At 42.4% G+C, this 23,662-nt stretch overlaps 1 protein-coding gene across 2 annotated transcripts in view; it reads left to right on the forward strand.

The window, feature by feature from the left end:
- Positions 1-23,069, forward strand: part of RORA (RAR related orphan receptor A) — a 348,106-nt gene extending 325,037 nt beyond the window's left edge. For both annotated transcript variants that reach the window (XM_054272791.1, XM_054272792.1), the window contains 9 exons: positions 1,529-1,614; positions 9,428-9,569; positions 11,253-11,648; positions 14,548-14,669; positions 15,861-15,993; positions 16,655-16,762; positions 18,143-18,253; positions 19,509-19,621; positions 20,852-23,069. In XM_054272791.1, the coding sequence (XP_054128766.1) occupies positions 1,529-1,614; positions 9,428-9,569; positions 11,253-11,648; positions 14,548-14,669; positions 15,861-15,993; positions 16,655-16,762; positions 18,143-18,253; positions 19,509-19,621; positions 20,852-21,016 (1,376 nt within the window). In that variant the 3' untranslated portion in view covers positions 21,017-23,069. The remainder of the gene's footprint in view (positions 1-1,528; positions 1,615-9,427; positions 9,570-11,252; positions 11,649-14,547; positions 14,670-15,860; positions 15,994-16,654; positions 16,763-18,142; positions 18,254-19,508; positions 19,622-20,851) is intronic.
- Positions 23,070-23,662: the final 593 nt, after the last annotated feature.

The following is a 23,662-nucleotide window of genomic DNA, read 5'->3' on the forward strand; positions in this document are numbered from 1 at the left end:
AGCCCTGGAGCCTTCCCCAGCAGAGTGGGGGAGCAAACAGCTCCCATTTGGGGCTGCTCAGCTGCCACGTTGTTGTAGTTGGTGTCACCTGGAGAATATTTAGAGGGGGGATTTTTGCACAGTTGCTGCTGTGCTGCAAATCCTCTAGGCTTCTGCTTTATAATGATCTTTTTATAATGCTTTGGGCCAGATCCTGAGCTGTGCCGTGCTGCAGTGGAATGGAGCACTGCTGTTATTAATCAAGATGACTCTTGATTAATAATAAGCATCCAGTTAGGGATTCAGTGGCATGCAGAATGCAGTGTTTTTAGCGTGGACATGACCTTTTGAGAGCAGAGTAGAACTGAAATTAAGCCAATGCATAGTAAGACAGCAGTATTAGATGTGATTTCGTGTGTTGTCACAGGCTGGAGAGCTGTAAATTGGATGAAAGAGGAGCTCTGTTAAGCAGTCAGGCAGCTTGTGAATGGTTTGGGCTCCTCAAGGAGGCGGACAGCCCTTGTTAATGTGTCACAGTTACAGACACAGCCAGAGCTGCACTTGCGCTGTTCCAGCTGAGGCCTGTCCAGAGCACTGGTGCAGCCAGAGCAGGGCTCTCCTGGGATTTCAGTCACCCAGCCGTGTGTGCTGGTGTTTGTGGGCACCCCGAGCCCAAGGTGTGAGTGTGCCCTGCTGCTGTTGGTCACTGCAGCGCTGCCAAAGCTGCCGGCAGAACAGCTGCAGCCTTGTGCTCCCCAGGCAGTGAGGGTGTCCCTGAGCAGGCAGGAGTCCCTTCTGGGCCTGTGTGTTCTCATGGGAAGGTGCTGCATTTAGCGCTGGTCACACACCAAACTGAGTTCAGTGCGTGGGTTTATATGTATGAAACTACATTTATCAGAGCTTTCATGCCTATAAATGAATGGCATTTTCCAGACTGTGCCAACTCCTCTGGTTTCAGTAAACTGAGTGCTGCTGTGTTTTCCTGCCTTGTTTGTTCTGTGGTAGATAACACACAAATAGGAACCAATTCCCTTTCCATTCAGATAGGCAAGTTTTGGACATGCAAAATGGGGTTGCTCTCACCTTGTAACTTCTCTTTAGGGTTGGCCCCTCGTGTGGGCTGGGTGGGTGTTGGTGGCTGTGGTGGATGTGGTGCATTTGCTTCCAGGCAGGGCAAGCTTTAACGTTACCTGCTATGGTCTTGTATGAATACACTTGGAAGAAACCTTTCTGGTGTCATCTTAGCTCTTTGGCCAAAATGTGAACTCTCCTATTCTTTTTGGCTTTGAAATGCTGATTCCAGCCTTCTTGTGGGTTCTTAAACACCTTCTCAAATGACCCATTTTAATAACCCAAAAGCTATTATATAACGAGCAGCCATAATTTAGTCCAAAGCTCTAGGGGATCCTTGCAGTTCAGCAATGAATAGTTAATGCAGTATAATGTTTAGCAGGTTATTAGTTTTCACTGTACAAATGCTGATCAGGGAATGCTTTTATAAGGTGTTTAAAAGAAAATGTAATTAACTGGTTGCGTGCTTCTGTTGCAGCTCAAATTGAAATTATTCCATGCAAGATCTGTGGAGACAAATCATCAGGAATCCATTATGGTGTCATTACATGTGAAGGCTGCAAGGTAAGCTTCTAAAATATTAAGTCTGAAAAGAAGCATTTATCCTTTTGATAGTGATAATTTTCCTTCTTTTTTTAAAGAGCAAGCATTGCTCCTAAGTTGAATATAAAATAGTTGGGGATTCTGAAGTACTGGTTTTATTTGGACCTTAAATAGGATGTTTCCATGACACACACACCATTACACTGCTGCAGATTTTAGGACAATCCTCCAGTCACACAGTTGTGCTGGGTGTGCTGTGCATTGTCTCTCTGCATAAGCAGAAGAGGTACAGAGATGATCTGGTCAAGCACAGCACCAAGAGCATTCAGTGCATTCAGCTGAGGGAGGACAAGTCTGGCTTTTTTGAACCTCCCCGTGTGGTTTGGCTCTGTGAATTGCGATGAAGCTCTGCTGAAATAGGGGAGAGCTCTCCCCTCTGTTTTCTTTTGCCCTCTGCTGCAGATACAAATCTCTTGTGTTTGGCAGGGGAGATGTTTCACAGCAGCACGTGCTCCTGGTGTTCAGCGTGCTCAGGTCTTGCTGAGACCGCTGTCTGCTCCTTGCAGTGCAGTCACTGCTGTGCAAGGTTTAGGCTTTGAAGTTTTTCCTGGAGTTGTACCTTTGGTAAATCAAGTGAACAAGGATTGCACTAGAAGCATTTCTGTTTTGTTCAGTGTGTCTGTTACAAGCAGGAATTGAACTGGACAGTGCCAGCAGCAGGCAGGAGTGAAGCTGATCACCCCTTTTGATCCCTAGTGCAGAATTACAGCGCTGGCATGGGGTGACACAGTGTGCACAGCGTGCTCTGGCTTGTTCTTCTCTTCATGGATGAATGTTGCAATCCCATGCTGATAGGTTTTCTCCTCTTAATCTATACCTGAGGTGTGAAGAATTGATGATTATAATAGTTTTTAGTCTACTCTCCTGACCTGCTTGATACCACAACCCATCTTCAAAAAGTAGCTTCCTTGCATTCACATTATGAAGTTCTCTTTTGTGTTTTCCACAGGAAGATTTTTGTGTTTTCATTAACACATCCTCTCAGTCTTATGGAAGTATTGGTAACAATGAAGGAAAAAAAACTAAATTAAGAATCTTGGAATGATATGGGAACAGCACCTTCTGCCCTTTCTGACTGCTGTTACTGTGGAAAATACAAGAAACGTACTAAAAATGCACTGATAACAAAGTGGTGGCTTTTTCCAGGTGTATGTTGTTAAGCAGTCTGTGAGATTTCAGCTGTGGGAAGTGCAGACATTTGTTGTGAGAATTCTGCTCAAGGATCAAGTTGTGTTCAGGGTCTGAGGGCTCTTTAATCTTTCGATGGTCTGGGAGCAGAGTACTGGGAGTGCAGACACAGCAGGGTTAACGAGCTGCTGGCCTGGGCCTCCCCACATGGGGCTCCTTGCAGAGCAGGAGCCCAGGACAGGGAAGCTGCCAGCTGTGTTTGCCTTCCTTCATCTTCATGCACTGAGTGAGAATGTGTGTGCACTATACTGTGTTCTAGAACAAAGAATTTTCCTCCAAGTGCTCTATAAATCAAGTTCTGTTGGAGCTCTGTGCAATCCTCTCTTCTGAGGATTCCAGCAGAAGGGTCAGCTGGTGAGAAGGGCAGAAGGGAGGGCAAGCAGGCAGGGGTGCTCAGCACACTGAAACCCCTCTGAACCTTGAAGGCAGAAGGTGAGAATTAAGAGTAGCCCAGTGAATGATTTTGGCATTTTCTCCTTCTCTTCAAGGAGCACAGTGAAGTTTTGTAGCCATACGATTTCAGACAGAATTTTAAAGCCAATCAATACTTGGTTAACCAAGTTACCTTCCTTTGAGAAGCTCAGTCTCCTTTAATGCCAGAGCCCAGACTGGCAGACTGGGGTACTGCTGCTGGGCACAAGTCACAGGAGGAGTTTACATGATCATGGCCTAGGCAGCATAAAATGACCTGCTGTGGATTCTGGATTCTCTGGATTCTTGTGCTGCACTCTTCCACAGTACTGTCAACAAAGTCTCACCCAACAGAACTATTTTGGCTGGCGAAGAGGTTGGCATAGCTTGGCTCCTGCCAAAGCAGCCAGATGTGGATTGGTATGGCTTTCTTTTCCCAGCTTTTCTGTGGCTGTGACTGCTGCAGGTTTGAGCATGCTTATGTTGCTCTTCATGTTGTGCTAAAGCTTCCTTTGTAAAAAGTCCCTGGCTGCAAAGAGCTCATTGCCAGTGCTGTGCCTCGGCTGCTGCAGCCCGTGCCCAGTCCCAGAGAAGCCAGGGAGGTTCTGCACGGTGCCACAAAGCCACCCACGTGCATCAGATGGCAGGAGCGGGGCTGTGGCTGTCAGGAGGGAACAGCTGTGCTGCTGCCCTCAAGCCAGGCCTGTCAGGGATGATCTACAGGCAGCAACAGCCACAGCAAAGTGGGGTGTTTCAGCTTGGACTGGTTTCATTCCAGTTTGGTGTGAACTTTAATGTTACTTAATCCTAATGTTAACTTAGATGTTACTCTGGAAATACTGATAAACAGCAGAAATACAGTTTATTCAAAACCTAGTCTGTATCAGGGATGATATCACAGACCAGCTCTTGTCAGATTGACTTTTGCTGGTCCTGTTGCTCTTCTGCTGCTTTGCAGCCCTTGCATTTCACAGACTTTAAAGTGTTCTGACCAGGTTGAGTTGTTACACTGCATTTCACATAGCTAGACTTGAAGATTTGTAGTAAACCCCATTAGTGTTTCTTGGGAAGTTTTCATTTCCTACCTTGCAGTGATGTTGCTGGCTGTTCTTAGGAAGTTGGTGGCAGTGTTTTGCAAAGGCATTGAGTACTGCCAACCCTTCAGCCTATTCAGCTCAATTTGAATCTGCCTTTAAAAAAGGAAAACTTAACACCCCTTCATCATGTCCCCCTTAACTGAAAATTTGAGGTTTTAGCCAGGCTGTATTTTACACTTTGTCTTGGAAGTCTTCTGTGGCTTATTACAAATAAAATAAATTTTTTAAGAGAGGGTAGTTGGAGGAGCACTGCTGAAAAAAATGGTATCTGTATGGAGCACTTCACTCAACCATTAGTAGTGGGAACCCATTAACACCTTTTATGCTGTAGGAAGGGAAAGGAAACTGGTTTGTACACATCCATGTTCTTTTCTCCTAGCTGGGAGTTGAATTCAGTTCCACGTGGTCATTCAATGAACTATATAATTTAATTTGCAGATGCAGTTACTGGGTTTTGCTGTCAGTAGTTCATGCCCAGCTGACCCACCAGTGCAGTAGCAATCCCTCTCTGTACCTGACTGCATGTAGCTGCTCTAAGAAAACCCCTCATGCAGGGCATTTCTGGGCATTTCAGATGCTTATCAGAAGGTTTATCAGTACTGGCTTTTGTCTCTTGTGTCTTTTAAGACCTTAGATGATCTTGTTGTGGTGTGCTGTCCCTGCCCATCTTGCTTTCATTTGTTGACAAACACAAGCTCACCCTGTCTTTATTACTGATGTAAAGCTGAATGGTTTTGCTCTGTTTTCAGTGACACTATGACTTTGTCTTTATTAACACCGTTTATTAAACAATATTGTCAGAGCACTCTCCTACCTTAACAACTAAAATATGTGCTGGTGGTCATAAAAGGGTTAAAAATCCAGTTTGAATGTTTGTTTGTCTTTTGTATAACAGTGTATTTTTCTGATGTTTCTTTGAAGAAAATTTGTGTTGGTTTGCTTTAGAAAACAGCAAAATAATTACTCCCCCCCCAAACTAATTGTTAATTTCTCAGAATATTGCAAAACTTAATGATACATGGAAGTCTTTAAGTATTAGCCATAAATCATGGGATTATGAATAAGCCTTTGTTGTCACAGGCTCACATACAGTCATTCCAAAACGTCTGCCATTAGGATGCAGCAAGGCAGCTGTCAGCTGTTTTCTTGTAATTAAACAGCCAATGAGCAGCTAATTAAGACATATGTGTATACAGAAGTGGAAGTGGGTATGTTAATGAACTGTAGGAATCAATTCATTAAATGAAAATTTGTCAAAAGACCAAACATGAGCTCAGTGTTTGAGCCGTGCGCGGTGCAGGGGGAGCGCGTGCGGTGCCACTGGGGACACCCGGGGGGCACAGGTGGCTCAGGAGCCAGCTCAGACCCAGCGTCTGCAGTGCCGAGCACAGGAGCCACTGACACTGTTAACAGACTTTGCAAGAACTGCTATTTACATTTCAGAGTCCTTTTTTAACAAGTTGTTATTCCAACTGACTTACAGAGAAGTTCCTGTGCTCTTTTTTTCCCCAAACCTGATTTTGTGGCAGTGAACAAACACCCATAGACTGTGTTGGTGTAAACAGGAGTCTGAAACACAGGGACCAAGCTGTGGCTTGTTACTGCTCTGCTCTTCTGGCGCCAGGTGGATCCATCTGCAGGAGGAACAGGGAATGTGCAGAGCTCAGTGCTGGGGCTGGATCTCTGTGCTGCCATCAGGAGGGGCTGAGACACGGCCCGGGATGCCTGGGCCAGAGCGCTCTGACACCGGGGCTGCTGCAGTGCAGCACCAGCCTGTGTCCGTGCTGTGTCCGTGCTGTGTCCGTGCTGTGTCCGTGCTGTGTCCGTGCTGTGTCCGTGCTGTCAGGAGGGTGCCTCTGCCTGGCCCATTGGGTCACATGAGTGATGGCTGTAAACATGCACGCAGTAAGAAGCATGTGGCCTGGGCTGGCTTGCGTAAGGCTTGAACGTATACTCGTGTACCAAGGATGCATCCACCTCCTCCTTCCTGCTGGAAAAATTATAGCCAGCCCTGTGCCTCTGGCAAAGAGAGGGACTAGAACAACAGAATAGTGTTCTCCTTTTAATAAAGGAGAGAAAAAGCCTGGAAAGAAACTGTAGGTACTTACAGAAGGCTCCTGTAATAGGGGCTTCCCCACGTGTCTTACAGTGATGAGAAAGCCCAAGGACCACCAAAAGCTTACATAACTCACAAGTAAATGACAGCACCATAGAACAAAAATCCTCACTTGACCTTCATTGTCAATTTGCTCCCACATGTCAGATACCTGTGTTTCTGAGCTCTGCACAAGTTCAGATTCGCTTTTGAAGTTTGTGGCAAGCTTTCTTCTTTCTTTTACCTAGTGCTGATGTTTTCTTGGGTTTGTTTTTAAAAGCAATTTACTGTATCTCTGCTTTGTAAAGTGCAAGTGCTTTTAAAGGCCTGGGTTCAGGCATTTCTGCTCTACTGGAAATTTAGCTTCAAGCTGTAACTTAGCTGATATATTGTACACTAAAATGTATTGAGCAGCTGTGTCTCTAGGGAAAATCTGGAAAAGGAAAAAGGCCAGTATTTTCTCCATTATAATACTAAAAATAACATTCAGTTTGACAAGGCTATTCTTAATAAAATATGCCGAAGTGGCAATTCAGAATCAGTGTACATATAGATATCTCAGCTAAAGGAAAACATATGGATCCTTGAGGTTATTGGGACATGTTGGTTTCACATGCTGTTTAGGCTGACTTGCAGAATCTCAGAGGTGGCAGAGGGTTTCATGCAGCTCATGTGTGAGCATGTCATCCAGTGTAACTGGAAGAGTGTTTGGAGAACTGAAATTTTCAGGGACTGATGCACAACCTTACCCAGTCACTGGTCAGCTCAATCCCCAATCCTGTTTTTGTGGTGAATGGCATTGCACTGGGGGTTTAGTGGTGAGCACACTTGTCCTTGCCCTGCAGTGACAGACTCCACTGATGGTGCTCCCAGCACTAGAAATGAATCAATGTACTTACCAAGAGTTGGTTTCTCTGGAGGGATCAGTTGCGATGTTGGAATGGTAGACATTTCCATGGTATTTCAGGTTGAATTGTTATTATAGGGTGAAATGCATTCAATTGGAGTTCAATATGTGCAATACTTTTAGTCTCAGTGACAATTACCTATTGACAAACATGAAAAAAGTGATTGAAAGTTCTGTCATATAGAAACAAAGAGCAGAAAAAAAGGGTAAAAAATTATGTACAGGAAAACAGGGTTAAAGACAGCATCTTCTGTTTGTTTTTAATATTCCATATTTCCCTAGTAAAGCTTTAATAAAAGGAATGTAACCAACAAAGACTGGTGCCTTCCTGCTAAGATTGAGCAGGGGCTTTGTCTCAGTGTTTTGCCATGTTTCTGTCTGCAGCCACTTTGATAGGAGCTACTTGAGACTTGTCATACAGATGTCCTTCCTTTGTTTGCTTCACCAAGTATCTGTGCATGTGCTGAGGGACTCCAGCGTGAAACCTTTGAGTAAATAACAAATTGGTAAAAGTCCAGCTTTAATTAAAAGGTGCCCAGCCTTTCCAAGGAGCTATTTTCTTTGCAGCACTGTTAATTAATCCATTATGTGGCAACGTAAAACTAAAATAGTGTGCTCACTGCTGTCAAATGCCTCTTTAGAATGACTGCATCTTTGCAGAATCCTTGTGAAGTAGGTATTACACACACAGCAGCTTGTGTTTGGGCAGTCTGTGGCAAAAGGATGAAATGGACTTCAAAGCAAGCAGCTGCAGAGTGGTGAATGACGTGCACCTCTCTGGAGGAGACAATAAAGTCGTAGCTGTGCGTAACCTTCCAAGCTTGCTTTGGAGCTGGGCTTACTCAGGAAAGAGATCATACATAAAACGTGTTTTAGCTTTTCCCCTCCTTAAGAATCTATATCCTGCACAAAGTTGAACAAAACTTGGGCTGTCAGCATCAAACTGACTCTCACAACAGCAGCAGTAGGTGACAGCAGCACCAGTGCAGCGACCATGCCTCTGTCCTGGGCACTAGTGAGGCTCCTCGGGTGCTGTGTCTGGTTTTGGGCCCCTCGTGACAAGTGACATTGAGGGGCTGGAGTGGGTCCAGAGAGGGGCAGCAGAGCAGGGGAAGGGTCTGGAGCACAAGTCTGTCACTGGTTTTAAGTTTGATAAGGAACAGCTGAAGGTGCTGAGGTTATTTAATCTGGTGAAGAGGAGGCTCAGGTGTGACCACCTTGCTTTCTACAACTCCCTGATAGGAAGATGGAGCCAGCTGGGGGTCAGGCTCCCCTCCCATGCAGCCAGCAACAGGACAAAAGAAGATGGCCTCATGTTGTGGTAGGGCAAGTTTCAGTTGGATATTTGGAAAAAAAATCTTCACTGAAAGGTTGAAGATTTGAAAGGGTGGGCAGGCATTGGATTAGACTGTCCATGGAAATGGTGGAATCACTATCCCTGGAAGTGTTCAAAAGGTGTTTGAATGTGGCACTTTAGGTTTAGTGGTGAACACAGTGGTGCTGGGATGACGTTTGGGCTTGATGATCTTAGAGGTCTTTTTCCATCTTAATGATTCTGTGAATCTTTAAAAAGCATGTTAAGAAATTGTCCTTTGCAGGAGAAACTGTTCAGCATCGTGCTGTGTATTTTTAAACACATACACACACTGGCAAGGCTGAACATCAGAGCCTGCCACTGTCACTCCAGAGAGCAGAACAGGGTGGTAGCTGTTGAATCCTCCCTATTTTGGAGAACTATGACAACCCAGGAAAGATAGGAAATCAAGGTCTATAATTAGTTTTATCTCATTTGAAAAGAGCTAGTCTACCATATGTAATATGGGATATGTAAAATCAGTGAATAAAAAGTGTAATTCCTTTACGTGTTACAACACTTTTTTAATGAACTGCTTCTTGCTAGTTACTGGTTTTTGTTTATTTCCAGGAGAGAAAACAAAAACAACAGAACCTTTAGTTTTAACTTCCTTAGTTGACTGTAGAGCACTTGAACTTTTAAGTATGCTATCCTTGCTATCCTTCGGAGTCTTTATTTGCTCCATCAGTTAACAGCTCCTTGTGTTTGCCGTGGCACGGCAGGGCTTTTTCAGGAGGAGTCAGCAGAGCAATGCCACGTACTCGTGTCCTCGGCAGAAGAACTGTCTGATCGACCGCACCAGCCGCAACCGCTGCCAGCACTGCCGCTTACAGAAATGCCTTGCTGTGGGGATGTCTCGGGATGGTAAGCGCTGCTGCCTGTGAAACACTGACATGGGGGCTGCTGGCACGGACGGGCAGCCAAAACCAGCGGTTACATGCTAATTGTGCACTGATAGTTGAGATCATCGAGTGAGTTTCAGATGTTGCTTCATATTTTTCTATGTTGTATGCTATGTGTTTTTAGATGCTGCTGTATACTCGAATATATACAAATCAGGGCATGTATGAAGTTCTTGGAGTTGTCTTTTTTCTTACTTACCTATTATAGTTCTCAGTTAAGAGCTTTGTCTCTGGTCATTTCTTGAAGATGTAGTTTGTTTTTCTCATGTTAATATATTCATATATTCATTGATATATTCCCTATATACTCATTCCAACTTAAGTGACCTCCTGTAGTTGCAAGTAGCGCTGCCTGGTGCATGAGTCCAGATCAGAACTGCTTCACAGTATCAGCTGAAGTTAAATATGAGTATAATGAATAATGGAAAAAATACAAAGAAAACAATAATGCAGTGTTTTTACAAAGATGGAATTCTGAAGAAAAGATGTTCCAGCGCTGTTAAATATTAAGCTCAAAATTGCAGCTTGAGTAGTGATGAAAGCCCGCCTCTGCCAAACAGTTGCTTATGTAATTCAGTCAGAACTGGCTTTGCAGCTGAGCCTTGCACGCCTCCCCCACAGATGGAAGGGAGCTGCCACCACTCACCCATCTGAAGATCTGACTCAGTCTTTTCCCCTGCCACAGTGACAGCAGCGCTGCATGTTCTACAAATACATACACATTACTCTAGGTGCATGAGGCCTTATCAAGGAGATTTTTCCCAGATTACATTTACGTCTTGAATTACATTGTCTTTATTTTTTCTTATTGGCCATGAGACTAAAAACCTGAAACAGTTGATCATGTAATGACTACTTCTTCTGACATGTTTGCTTTCCTGTAGAAAAGCTGAAGGCAGTAGTTGCCTTTCTAAAGGATGAAGCTTTTACAGCTGATACAGGTCCTTGAAATCCCATGCTGCATCCTTGAGAATTCCCTGGAAATTCCCAAACCAGTTGCTGCTGGCTCACAGCTAATACTTCTCAAAGTTGTAGTAATGCTGTGGAGATACACACATGCACTTGTGTGCACACACACAGACACATAGGTTTAACAATTACTCATCTACTAAGCATTTTTGCCTGTCACAGAGGCACTTTGGTGGGAGGTTTGGTGGTTCTTCCCACATGCTTTAGTCCCAATCTCAGTAAAGCTTGCTGTTGATACACTGAGAGAGCCCCCACGTGTTGGCACCACACTCTAGGTTCACTCCACAGCACGAGTGTACAGCTGGTTGGAACTGGACAGTTGTCTCAGGCCAGTGTGTCCTGGTTTAGCTTCTGCTTTTCTAGGTAGGGTTTGAATGCTGAAGAGATGCATCTGCAACCTCAACAGACATACGAGAGAAAATCTTTCCAGCACAGAAGTGGAAAGTTAATGAATTAAGTTAAACCAGTGACTTTTAGTGGTCCATTTCAGTGGCATGTCAAGACAGTCTTTTAAAGAGCAGGTGCTGCAGCTGTGCACCTGTAACTGAGAAGTGCTTCTTAGGTCTGTCCATCCTGCAGGTTTGGGTTCGTGCTGTATCCTTCCATGGAATGTTGAAAGCCTCACAATGAAAAGGCACGGTGGATGTGTAGAGATGTAATCTCTTGTGTGTTTCAGCTGTCAAGTTTGGTCGAATGTCCAAGAAGCAGCGGGACAGCCTGTACGCCGAGGTGCAGAAACACCGACTGCAGCAGCAGCAGCGCGATCACCAGCAGCAGCCCGGAGAGGCAGAGCCGCTCACACCAACATACAATATCACCACCAATGGCTTAACAGAGCTACATGACGACCTCAGTAATTACATTGATGGGCATACCCCTGAAGGTAGCAAAGCAGACTCTGCAGTTAGCAGCTTCTACTTAGACATACAGCCTTCTCCAGATCAGTCGGGTCTTGATATTAATGGAATCAAACCAGAACCAATATGTGACTACACACCAGCATCGGGCTTCTTCCCTTATTGTTCTTTTACAAATGGGGAGACCTCTCCAACTGTGTCCATGGCAGAATTAGGTAATGAGAGAGAAAAGCTTCCGTTGTAATTGTCTTAACAGTACCCTTTGGATGAAAGTGGCACGTGTAGCCAGTGATAGTGAGAATGCTGCTGCAGTAGAGCTGTGGGCATGGATGGGCATTCTTGTGTGAAGTGCACAGTGAATACCCTGATTGATCTCAGGGCACATGGGAACTCCTTTCTGCTCTGGACTGAAGCTCCCTGGGGGCTGGGGTTAATCAGTGCTGCCAGTGTTGCTTTTGCTTTCAGTCCTTGCTGTGGAACCCTGGGAATACTCATGAAGAAGGTAATATTTAGTGTTGAGAAAACAGGGCATTTCTTTATTTGCAGATTATTTTTTAACAATTTGTCTCCTTTTTCATTACCTCAATACTGTTACTCCTAACAATAAGTGATCAGGCTGATTTTCTTCTGCTCTTTACCTGAGAAAAGCACTGGGCTAATCTGAGGGCAGTTCTTGTCACTTATTGAAGACGATCTAGCCCCAGATACTGAAGGACATTTTTGAATGTAGCAAGTTTTGATAATTTCTCTAAGAGCCTTATAACAACCACATTAATTAGCACATTTTACTTTAAACTTTTCCCTTAATGATTACACTAAGGCTGAATTCCACAAGTATGACTTGTCAACAGCTGAGACTGGAGGTAGAGTGTGCTGTGTTACAAAGCGGAACAGGACATCAAAGAACTGGTTTCGTGATTCCATTACTTATGTAAGCAGCCAGGCATTTAAAATTGATTCTTAAAACTTACTGAAGCAACATTTTTTTCTAACTATTTTATTATGAAAACCTAAAACTAGTTCGAAAAATCAGGTATTCCACATTAAAATTTTGTGTGGTTTATTTTATGTTCTTTTGAGAAGTTTTTCAGAGAGGAAGTCACAAGAAGCTTGCTTTTTAATGTCCTTATGTTGCAGAATGCTGCAACAATGTAATTTGTCCTGACAGCCAAAATATTGTGTGTAGCATCAGTTCAAATAATTTCAGATAGGTAAAAAGGAGAAGAAAATGTCAGGACAAAGGCAGCACTACTAGCTTTGTCTCGGTGAAATGACTGCTAATTTTCTCATGGAAGGTATTAAAAAGAAAAAAAAAAAAATAGAGGGTTTTTCCTTTGCAGGCCCAGTGTTGAGTTTGGACCACTGGCCTAACAAAGTTTGTCCTGCTGCTTACCTTGATTTACACAGTGCTTCGTTTAAACCCTGCACAGCGTGATTGGGGTGCCCAGCATGAACATTACTGAACAATGTTTGAAGAATGTTTCTCTGCCAGATGAAGGTTTCAATTTAGAAAGGTGTGGCTGTTCAATGAAAATATTTAGGTGTGTGCTGAAACGCAGTCCCAGAGTGAGGCAGAGCTTTGTGAATAACATGGGAATATTTCACCTCCTGCATCCTGCAAGGGCACAGGGATCATGCTGTCAGCTGCTGCTCCCAAGAAGAAGTGTTTAACTATACACTTGTTAAAAAAAAAACAAAACTGCTCTGAAAGGCATCAAAGCTATGGTGACAAAGTATAAATTACATTGTGTTCTGCCTTACTGATTGCTCAGGTAGCACATATAATCTGCTTTTATTTCATCTGTATGTTAAAGGCTTTTCAGGCAATATCTTACTCAAACTACTGACAGACATTGGTCCAGCAGTTCAGTTTGTGAGGAGCTGTTTGATCATTACCAAACAAAGCCAGTTTCACTGAAGATCCAGTAATGCTGTTCCTCAGAATACCTCCATGTTGTAGTGACCACCATTCCTCCTTGGTTTGAGCCTTCATTTTCAGTGGCCAAACAAAGCAGGATTCTGTGAGACAAGTCCCCAGGCCTCTGCTTGTCACATGCTAAAATAGGAGAACATGCCCACCTGAAGGGTCACGGTAGAAAAGGGGAAGTTAAATAAAAGTGGAACTTAGGTATCTAAATTCTATTCAGGCTTTTGAAAGTGTTCCTAGACGTTTATGGAATTAGGTTTTATTAATAAATTTAAATCTGCATTATGCATCTTTTAATCAAGTGTAGCAGCAGAAAATAATTCTATTTCAAATTAAAACGTATGGAACTTTTAAATCATGTGCAGTAAACTAGGTGGCTACTCTAAAGCTGAAGGAAAACAACCCCTAGTGTTAGGGATTTTTTAGTGTGTTATCTTAGTCTTCTGGATTCTCTAATAGATGCATTTTCACGATATTTTTTATATTTTATGAGAGTATGGAAAAAAAAAAGACACTTTTCCCTCCCAGGCAGCCTCATGGGACCAGAGTCCTGCCTGAGAGAGTGCTAGACAGGTGGTAACTGTATTTCCCTATTGGAAAGCGTTGGCACTGGCAGCTCTGCCTGCCTGGCAGTGCCGTTCTGTCCCGTCCCTCATGTGCCCTGCGTTCAGCACGGCCTTGTCCAGCTGTGTGCCCTCGCTGGAGGCTCCATCGCCAGAGGCTCCATCGCCCTCTTCTTCCCACAGTTCCTGCGCCTGTAGTCCGTGGTGCCCCCGCGGTGCCCGGTGTGTCCCAGCCGTGTCCGGTGTGTCCCAGCCGTGCCCGGTGCCGGTGTTCCCCTGCGGTGTCCGTGCCCGGTGTGTCCCCGCCGTGCCCGGTGTTCCCCGCGGTGTCCGTGCCCGGTGTTCCCCGCGGTGTCCGTGTGCCCCCTTGGCGCCGCATTGTGCCGGTGCCCAACTCTGGGTCAGCAGCGCCCCCTGGCGGCGGCTGCGGGCGCGGTCTCCGGCCGCCGTTCGATGGCTGCGCCTGCCGGCGCCGGTTCCAAGGAAAGTCAAAGCAAAGCGATTTCCTCTCTCAGCTCACCCTCTCCCCTCCCCCTGTTGCAGCTGAAACGTACGAGCTTTTCTCGTGTCTGAAGGTATAGCTTTGCATTTCTAACGCGTGTCGCTTTCTGCTCTTTCTTTTAGAACATCTTGCACAGAATATTTCCAAGTCACACATGGAAACTTGCCAGTACTTGAGAGAGGAGTTACAGCAGATAACATGGCAAACTTTTCTGCAGGAAGAAATTGAGAACTATCAGAACAAGGTATAAAAGCATGCCAAGATACGGCATGGTTTTTTAAAGCATGGTATTTCCATAACACACTGCAAAATTCACTTTTTCACTGCTTTCTCCTTACTATCAGGAATGTATATTTCTGTGTGTTTAAAAAAATAATACGCTAGAATCAAAAGCAGCAGTATGGTCACGATATCTTTTGCATTTGTGATTTTTAGAGGTATAGGAAAAGGCAAAGACATTCTCCTAAAATCTGTCTCTGGTAAAGGATAGGAAATAATAGGAGTTTTTTCAATCCTAATTGGCATGTTGTTTTCTTCTCTTAAATTGTAATGTCCTGGATCGACAACAACAAAAGGCAAAGCCACCAAGTTTGCGATGTTACGTGCTGTGCTTTAGCTGGAGTTTATAAACACAGAGCTCCATCAGATTTCCAGCCTTGGGGTTCACTGTAATCCTGATTCATGCTCCAGTTGTCCCTCAGTGTTTGGCTTTTACCTGTGGAGCAGCAGCACAGTGCTGCCATGCCACCAGGGTATTGTAAGGTCTAATCAGTGTTATTTCCAATGTGCCTTCTCTCCACAAGCTGCTGCCAATTGGCTGCTTTTGGAAAATGGCCTTGGGAAGCACTGCTGAAGCACACTGTTCTTTGAACATATTTTTCATTTCCACAGAAAAATATTTAACCTTTCGGAGTACAATTTTTTCTACTTTAGGTGATTTCATTCTGCATTATTTTCAACACTGGAAAAACTCACTACTTGCATGTTTTCCTTACATTTTTATCAAGATGGTCTTCATATATGGACATATTTATATGTATTCTTCTGAAGATGAGCTAGGTTGATAATTTGCATTCTGTACAAAATACAGAATCTGATAGGAAAAATATGATCACGCCTTGTTGGTGTAAATTGGCATTTTATTTTCCTGCAGTGAATAAAATTCCCACTGAAATGACCAAACTCATTACACTTTGACATTTTTGGCTTATGATAAAAGTACTCCGAGCTGGATCTATTGTGACATGACTGAAGAAGTCTTCCATGGTTGCATTGTCACTCACCCACATGCAGCTCTGGTTTTGAGGTCAGGCTGCAGCCAGGAGTGTTGGAGGGAACTCACTCCATGTTGTTGTTTGGTTTTCTTTAGCTCAGTTTACTTTCTGACAGTGAGCTTTGGTTAGTAATTTTTTCATTTCTCTTCTCTCCCAAACAGCAAAGGGAGGTAATGTGGCAGTTATGCGCAGTCAAAATAACAGAAGCTATACAGTATGTAGTGGAATTTGCCAAACGCATTGATGGCTTTATGGAACTGTGTCAAAATGATCAAATTGTGCTTTTAAAAGCAGGTATGTGGGTCAGCTTTAAGGTCTGCTTCTATTAGTTTTGCCTGAGGAAGGTGTTACATGTTACATACAGTGGTTGCATACACATATATTCATATGCAGTACAATGGTCTTTTAAAATTAAATAATGGAAAACCTTGCAAAATTTCTGTCTTTGAAGTAACATCTTAGTTATTGTGGGGAGAAGGAGTTCAAGTGTATCTAATAAATTTTCGTTATGGATAAAGGGACCAATGAGTGTGTTAAGATGCAAAACTTGGATTTCATTTTTTTTTGATTGCTAATAGTGAATATTTCAAGGTAAAAATCCAAATTGTTCTATGCAAGATACTATAGGAGTAATTCAGGTTACAGATACTGGACCAAGTTGTTAAGGCTTGGTGAACACATATATAAATGAGCTGCTTTCAGAGACTTCATTACTCTAAAAAAATGACTCAAGTTCATTACCATTAACTAAGTTGCTTTAGCAAAAACATCTAAAGGGGTTTAGGGGAATTCTTGTAATTCTACCAGCAAACCAAACTATGCTTTGTTACACCACAGCAACTTACTACACTACTAAACTGACAATGAATGCAGAGCATTGTTATTAAATCCTCACCTGCTCTTTGCAACTGCAGGCTCTCCTTCCTTAGTCAAACATCCCTTGTTTCTGTTATAGGGTCTTTAGAGGTTGTGTTCATCAGAATGTGCCGTGCCTTTGACTCCCAGAACAACACAGTCTACTTTGATGGCAAGTATGCTAGCCCAGAGGTTTTCAAGTCCTTAGGTAAGGAAATGTGAATTGTTGTGTCTTAAAAAAAAAAAAAACAAAAACAACAACAACAAAAAAAAACCAACAAAAAAACAGAATAAAAATAATACGGTGGAAAGGCAAGGGAAAACAGCTGCTTTGAAAAATCAGTCTATAGTATTCAAGTAAAAGAGTTCTGGAGCTCAGACTGCTGTGTTCTGGCTCTGTTTGAGGCCAAGCTGATTTCAGGAGGTAAAACAGCTTAAGGCTGTGCAGTAAAGGACTGTTGGTGCTGAAGTCCAGCATTTTGATTAGGGTACAGCTGTTTGGACTCACTTGTTGAGAGGAGAAGCCCAGATTTCATATGTAATGTAATGTTTCATGTATCCTGTTGGAAAAGGCAGCAGATTTTAAGCTAATTTGGGATATACTGACATGATTGCTTTGAGGATGTTAATGGTGTTTTAAATTTTGCCAAGTCCGGTTATTTGCTGGTAAAACACTGTAAATAAATTTTTTAAATTTAACTACATACAATTTTGAAATTTTTTTCCCACATATTTTTTCTAATTTTAAAAGGATCTATTCACTGGGTATAGATTTGGGCTGTAAGCTACTTTGTAGGCAGTGAAAATACATCAGTGGAGAAAGCTGGACAATTACTGAAGTATTCTCTGCCTTTCTAAAACACCTCAAGGTACAAGGTCAGAGCACAAACACTCCTGGGTTCTGAGGAAATATAACTTGGATTGTTACCAGCTGTATGCAGAAGTTTAGGCTGGGGAGGCTGAGGAAAACCTTTGCCTCTCAGGTTGTGGTGCTCCTCAGAGCAGGGCTCACTTTGCAGACTGTACCTGCATGTGTGACAGCAGCAGTAACCTGAATAACACCTGTGTGAGCAAGAGAATGGACGGAAGGAGACGGAGTTCCTGTTCTGCATGAACCGTGTTCAGTCAGACCTTGGCTTCTCCCTTTGCTTCCTGCATGTCCCTGTGTGCCTCTCTTCCCCCACTTTGTGTGCTCAATAATCTTAAAGTCAGAACTTCTTCGGTCCACACTGACATGACAAGGTTCCATTTAGAACAGAAACAAAGGTAGAGCAATTTTGAGCTTGAAAGTAAATGGCTTGAGATTTATTCATATTCACCCCATGAGAACCCAGTGTAGAAAAGATACAGTGTGCAAAACTTTGTCAGTCTTGGTTGCCAGGATGTGGGAGCTGGGAACTTGTGGGAGTGGAGTAATATCCTCAAGGATGAGTGAGATCTCACTGCCATCACTTCCCAGTCCTTAAGGAGAAGACCACCTTTGAAGTGTTTTACATCTATTTCTCGTCTCCATCAGAATAAATCAATAACTCTGTAGCGCTGAAGTAGTTTTAAACAATGTAACAAGAGCTTAGCTTTTTTTTGGCAGGTTGTGAAGACTTCATTAGCTTTGTGTTTGAATTTGGAAAAAGTTTATGTTCTATGCACCTGACAGAAGATGAGATAGCTTTGTTTTCTGCGTTTGTTTTAATGTCAGCAGGTAAGAGATGAAGATTTCCTCTAGACTTATTTGGTAGGGGTTGTTTTTATTTTCAGGACTTTTTAATTATAATGTTACAATTATCAGATGTTGTGGAAATATCATTGTGGACATTTTTAGAGTGTCTTCTCCTCACCAATTTTTTTATTTTAATAATCACATTAAAACTATGAATTTAGGAACCATTTTGTTAAATTGGAAATCCTAATCTATGCCCATATTTTCCACATTTTCACCTTGTTGAGGACTCAGCTTCTTTGCAAAGGCTTAAATGCATTTGAGTGAGACTCATGAGCCAATCCTGGTGAGAGGCAGTTACTGAACTCCCATAGGCAGCTGTCCATGTGTGTGAGCTTGCAGCTGCAGCACAACAGAAAATTTCCAGCAGTGCCATTTTAGTGTGACTGGGGACACTGAGAATTATGGTGCAAGACATCCAAGTCACCCCAAAAGTCAGCCTGGGTCTGCCATGCCTGTGGCTAAAATAACTTAATAATCACAGGTGAATGTGCACAGTGTTCTCCAGGTCCTGGAAAGGCTTCTTAGGTCAGGTGGAACAAGGTACTGGGGCAGAAAGTCAGTGTGTGCCTGGCCTGACAACTGAGGAAGGAAACTGTGAGTTCAGACTGCACCATAGTGGTCTCATTCTGTTAGCAATGGTGGCTTTATTGAGTCTGCCATCAATATGTTCTCATGTTGTGGGCCAGACAGGAAGTGTGTTAGCCCTGTGTCTTAGCAACCTACAGAACCCTACAGTTCTGTCACAGCTAATACTGCTTTTCTGCCAGGAAGTTCAACTGTTGTATAATTTTTAATAGCTGAATCTTTGCATCTGATTTTTCTGTCAGTCACTGTAAGTTCTGCTGGCTTTCTCTAAGTTCTGTAAGATCTTAGCAAGATGATCCTCTCCAAGTAGTTGTTCATTATATGATCTATTAATTTCCCAGTAAAAAGTTGCTAGCCTCATTTTGTAAACACCCTGCATTTCACAGATTTTCTTGCAAATGAATAATAGATCTTACTCAGATGCATTGCATTCTCCTAAATGAGGGCTTTATAAAAGTAACTTTAAGTGCATGTAATAAATATATTTCAAAACCTGTTGATTTTGAAGCCCATTTTCTATATGAAAATATATGACAATTGGAAGGAAGGTTGCAAATAGGAAAAAGGAATCTGTAACAGACTTAGTACTTCCTGGTGCACTGTGATCCATGTGTGCATTACTAGAGGTTTTAACTCCATTTATATTCAGATCGCTCATGGCTTCAGGAGAAAGTAAAAATTGAAAAACTCCAACAGAAGATCCAGCTAGCACTTCAGCACGTCCTACAGAAGAACCACCGAGAAGATGGAATTCTGACAAAGGTAAGGGTCATCCTGTGCCATGGCACAGGACTGTGAAAGAGTGCCTTCACCTGAACACTGCCCTGATTATGGGGTAAAAGCTCATATGCAGTGAATTTATTTATAAACCCAGAATGCTTTGTTCAAAGTGGAGCTGCTCAGTTGAACCTTGTTACTTAAACCTAGAAGAGGTGAAATGATGATGTTCTAGGGAACAAGGTTGCTAATGATCTGAAAGGGAGTATTTTTATGTGGAACTTCATGAAAAGTGATGAAGGTTTTTATGATAGCTCTCCTACACAACACTCCTGCCACACAGAATACTATTTCAGTGCCACAACATGCATGCCTTAGTATTTGTGGAATCTCTGCTGCATGACAATTAAGTTGTTATAACTTGCAGTGCACAAACTAAACTTGCTTTGCCAACTTCCGTGAGAAGTTCCCCACACAGCCTTTTTCTCAGTTCTTCCAAAAGTGACGCCTAGGGAAAAGAGGCACTACCTACTGAAGTATCTTCATGGAATTTCTCAGAAATGAGAAACTAGTGTGATGTTGCAAGAAGTAAATCTGAAGAACTGGGGAAATACAGGCACTTTACCTTGCAGAGGTAGTTCCTTTTACACCTCTGCGCAGCCAGAGCTTATGCTTCATTTCACACCAAAGAATTACTTACAGTAGAAGCAGGATGGTCCAGCACAGGCTCTGCAGATTTTCTTAATTTCAAATCCTGGCTCATGTAATTTTCTCTCAGTGTATGCTCTGGATACCTTTGTCAGAAGAAAAAGTCTTCCATATGCTTTGATACGAATATTTTACTCAGTAACTTCAGGGAGCACCCTCATGATATTTTAGAAGTATATTTTTTTTACCTTATTTCAATTAAGGTAAATAAATCTAATCTATTGCATTGCCAGTTCCCTCCATAATATTCACAGTGGATTTAAAAGCAGTTGGGATTACCTTCTTCCAAGAGGATAATTTAATGAGTGAAGATCCAGCCCTGAAATACTTGTTTTTCAATCCAGCAAGGAAACCTAATGCCACATTTTCCTGAGAACTTAAAAAAGATTATTTCAAAAATAGCTGTGAGTCCATTACTTAAATACTTCCAGCAGATATCCATGACTGTGCATCTGAAATGTCCTTGTTAAGTTAATAATTTGGTTTGGGAGAGCTTTAATCCTTACAGCAAGATTGGGAGGCCTGGTTCCATGTATGACCGTGTGACTTGTGTTCATTTTTTTACAGTTAATATGCAAAGTGTCTACTTTAAGAGCACTGTGTGGACGACATACAGAAAAGCTTATGGCATTTAAAGCAATATACCCAGACATTGTGCGACTTCATTTTCCTCCACTTTACAAGGAGTTGTTCACTTCAGAGTTTGAGCCAGCAATGCAAATTGATGGGTAAACGTATCACCTAAGCACTTCTAGAATGTCTGAAGTACAAACATTAAAACAAAAGAAAGGAAAAAAAAGGAAAAAAAAAAGAAAGAAAACCAAGACACTTTATATGGCCCTGCACAGACCTAGGGAGCCAACACACTGCACATCTCTTGGTGGTCGGGGTCAGGCGAAGGATGGGAAACAATGAAACAAAGTTGAACTTGTTTTTCTCATGCATATGATTTCCATTATGCCTACAAATATGGACCCTTTTTCTGTCTCAGCTTCTCAATCCTTGACCTCTGTTTACACAGACTGAGGGTACTAATGTCAGAAGGTTGTTTTCTCCTGTAGTTCACTGCCCAGGCTTTTGACAGAACAATCAATTTGTTGGTCAGAACAGAGTCCACCTAGTAATCAGCGACTGGTGTGCATTGCAGAGATTTCAGCATCAGTTTGCACAACTTGCTCATTGTTTCATGAAGGACAATTTTTTTTCACCTACCACTGTTTGCCAGTAGACAGAACGGCATGAAAAGGGTCCATAGCAATAGCAACAATAGCATTATAATATATTACAGGGTAAATGGGCATGAAGACTATATATAGCAAAAGAGATATTGTTTATATATTGTTTTAATTAATATAAAATGTAGTTACTGGTATAGCTTTTCTTGTTGAATTGATAAGGCACTTTCATTTTGCACCTTTTTCTTTAAATTAAATGCTAGCGTGTTCATTGTTGTGTTGCATGTGCACCAGAAATTCAAGTTTAACTGAAAAAGGTTTGGCAGGTACTGGTACATTGGGAGGTATTTATGCTGCTGTTTTCCATGTTACTTTTAAAGAGAGGCTGGTCATATCCTGAAATGGTTAGAGATTTTTTTAAAGAGTTGAAAATAATGACAATTTTCTACATTAAAATAATCTTTCAGAAGTTAAATTCAAAGGTACTTTTATTTTCAAGTCTTTCAAACCGGAATGTTTCAAAGTCAAAAGCCTCATTTTCAAAGGTTCTGAGTTTCCACTGTCAGAGTTGAACTAATTAATTACAGATCATTTACAAATGAGTAACACAGCATCTTTGAAAATCAGGCTATTAAATAGTGCATTCCTGCCCACCATAAATCCAGGTTTGAAAGTATTTATTCAAGTCTGTATCTACAGTAAAAGTATGTGTGTATGACATGCTTGCAGAAAAGCACTTTTTACGTGTAATATTACATACTTTTGTACTCCATATTGTAAACAATGCCTTCCAATGCCAAGCTGTAGCCTGTCCAAATCCATAGGTTTGTCTTTGGCTTCAGTGAGATGAGACACACTGACCCATTGTTCCAGCACCCAGCAGTTCAGTTTCAGGGAGCTGAGCAGAGAAGTCTGTTCTCTCCTTGTTTAAAAAGATGCACTTTAAAGTTGATCAGATGGGAACAAACTAAGAAAGGAAAGGCATGCTGTTGCTAGAAAGCATTAGTTTGTACTCAGTACAAGCCTGGAAATCATAAATATCAGAAACCTGCATTCTGTAATTCTGACTCCTGCATCCCATAACCAACCAATAAGCTGAATCTTGCAGTGTTATTAATTACCATTCCCTTGAGGAAGAATTCTGTGTCTGAGCAAAGTTCTGAAGGAAGCAGGTTCGCATAAACAACATTACAAACTGCGGGTGTTTGGGCCAGAGGTGTAGATTTGGGTTTGGGTGAGATGCAGATGCATAACTGGATGCCCTGTAGGCCATCACAAATGTAGTTTGGATGAAGTACCTAAGAAAAAGCTGGGAACATCAAAAAACGAAAAGGAATGAGACAGAATGTGCCCTACTGCTTTAACTTCCAAGGGTAAACAATCTCTTACATAAGTTACAGTTGTTGAGAAGTAACAAGTGAATAGAAGCACACCGAAACCCGAGTATTTTAAAAAGGAGAGTCAGATCAGTGGGTTCCTATTAGCAAAATATAGGTTTATTCTGTGATTTGAACACGTTTCCTTTGGGGTCAAATAGAAACATTCATCTGTGACACTTATTAAACATGTTCCAGTCTAGCACATCAGGGAAGGTTCCAGCTATCACTCATCTCTAGGCTTTGCAAGGAGGGCGAGAGCACAGCACCACACCTCCTCCTCAGAGCAGTGTGCCCTGCAGGGTGGGAGGGGAGCGCCTACAGTGCTGTGAGCACTGGGCTGCAGGCAGGAAGAGGCCTTTTGGAAAAGCTCCAGAGAGCTGTCTTTTTCCTGCTCCATCCTGCCTGCTCCTGAACAAGTGGCTCACAGCCCAGCACATGCTCACTCCACTCCCACTGAAACACTTCCTTGGATCATTGTTTACTTTATTGGAGTAACTGGCATGATATGGTACTTGCATTCTAATGTGTATTCCTATTTTTGAAGCACCTCTTTAAACTAACAAATGTTTTCTGAATGTGACCAGCCTTAGGTGCTAGTCCTGTAAAGATCAACTAAACTTAATCTCAGTGTCAACTAATGAATAGTGAAGTCAGACCTTACTTTTTTAGAGAATGAGATACACCTCCTACTTCTGACAATGTAGACTACCAGGCAAAATATTGGGGATTAGTTTTCAGTCACATCCTGTTCTTACCTTTTCATGATGAATATTAGTGCTTTGCCAGGTATCTAGGCACCAGTGGTTTTGTTTAGATTCTGTTTA

Source organism: Melozone crissalis, unplaced genomic scaffold (genome assembly GCF_028551555.1).
Source record: "Melozone crissalis strain CALT ecotype California unplaced genomic scaffold, PUWL_Pcris_2 ptg000014l_1, whole genome shotgun sequence".
NCBI classification, from domain to species: domain Eukaryota; kingdom Metazoa; phylum Chordata; class Aves; order Passeriformes; family Passerellidae; genus Melozone; species Melozone crissalis.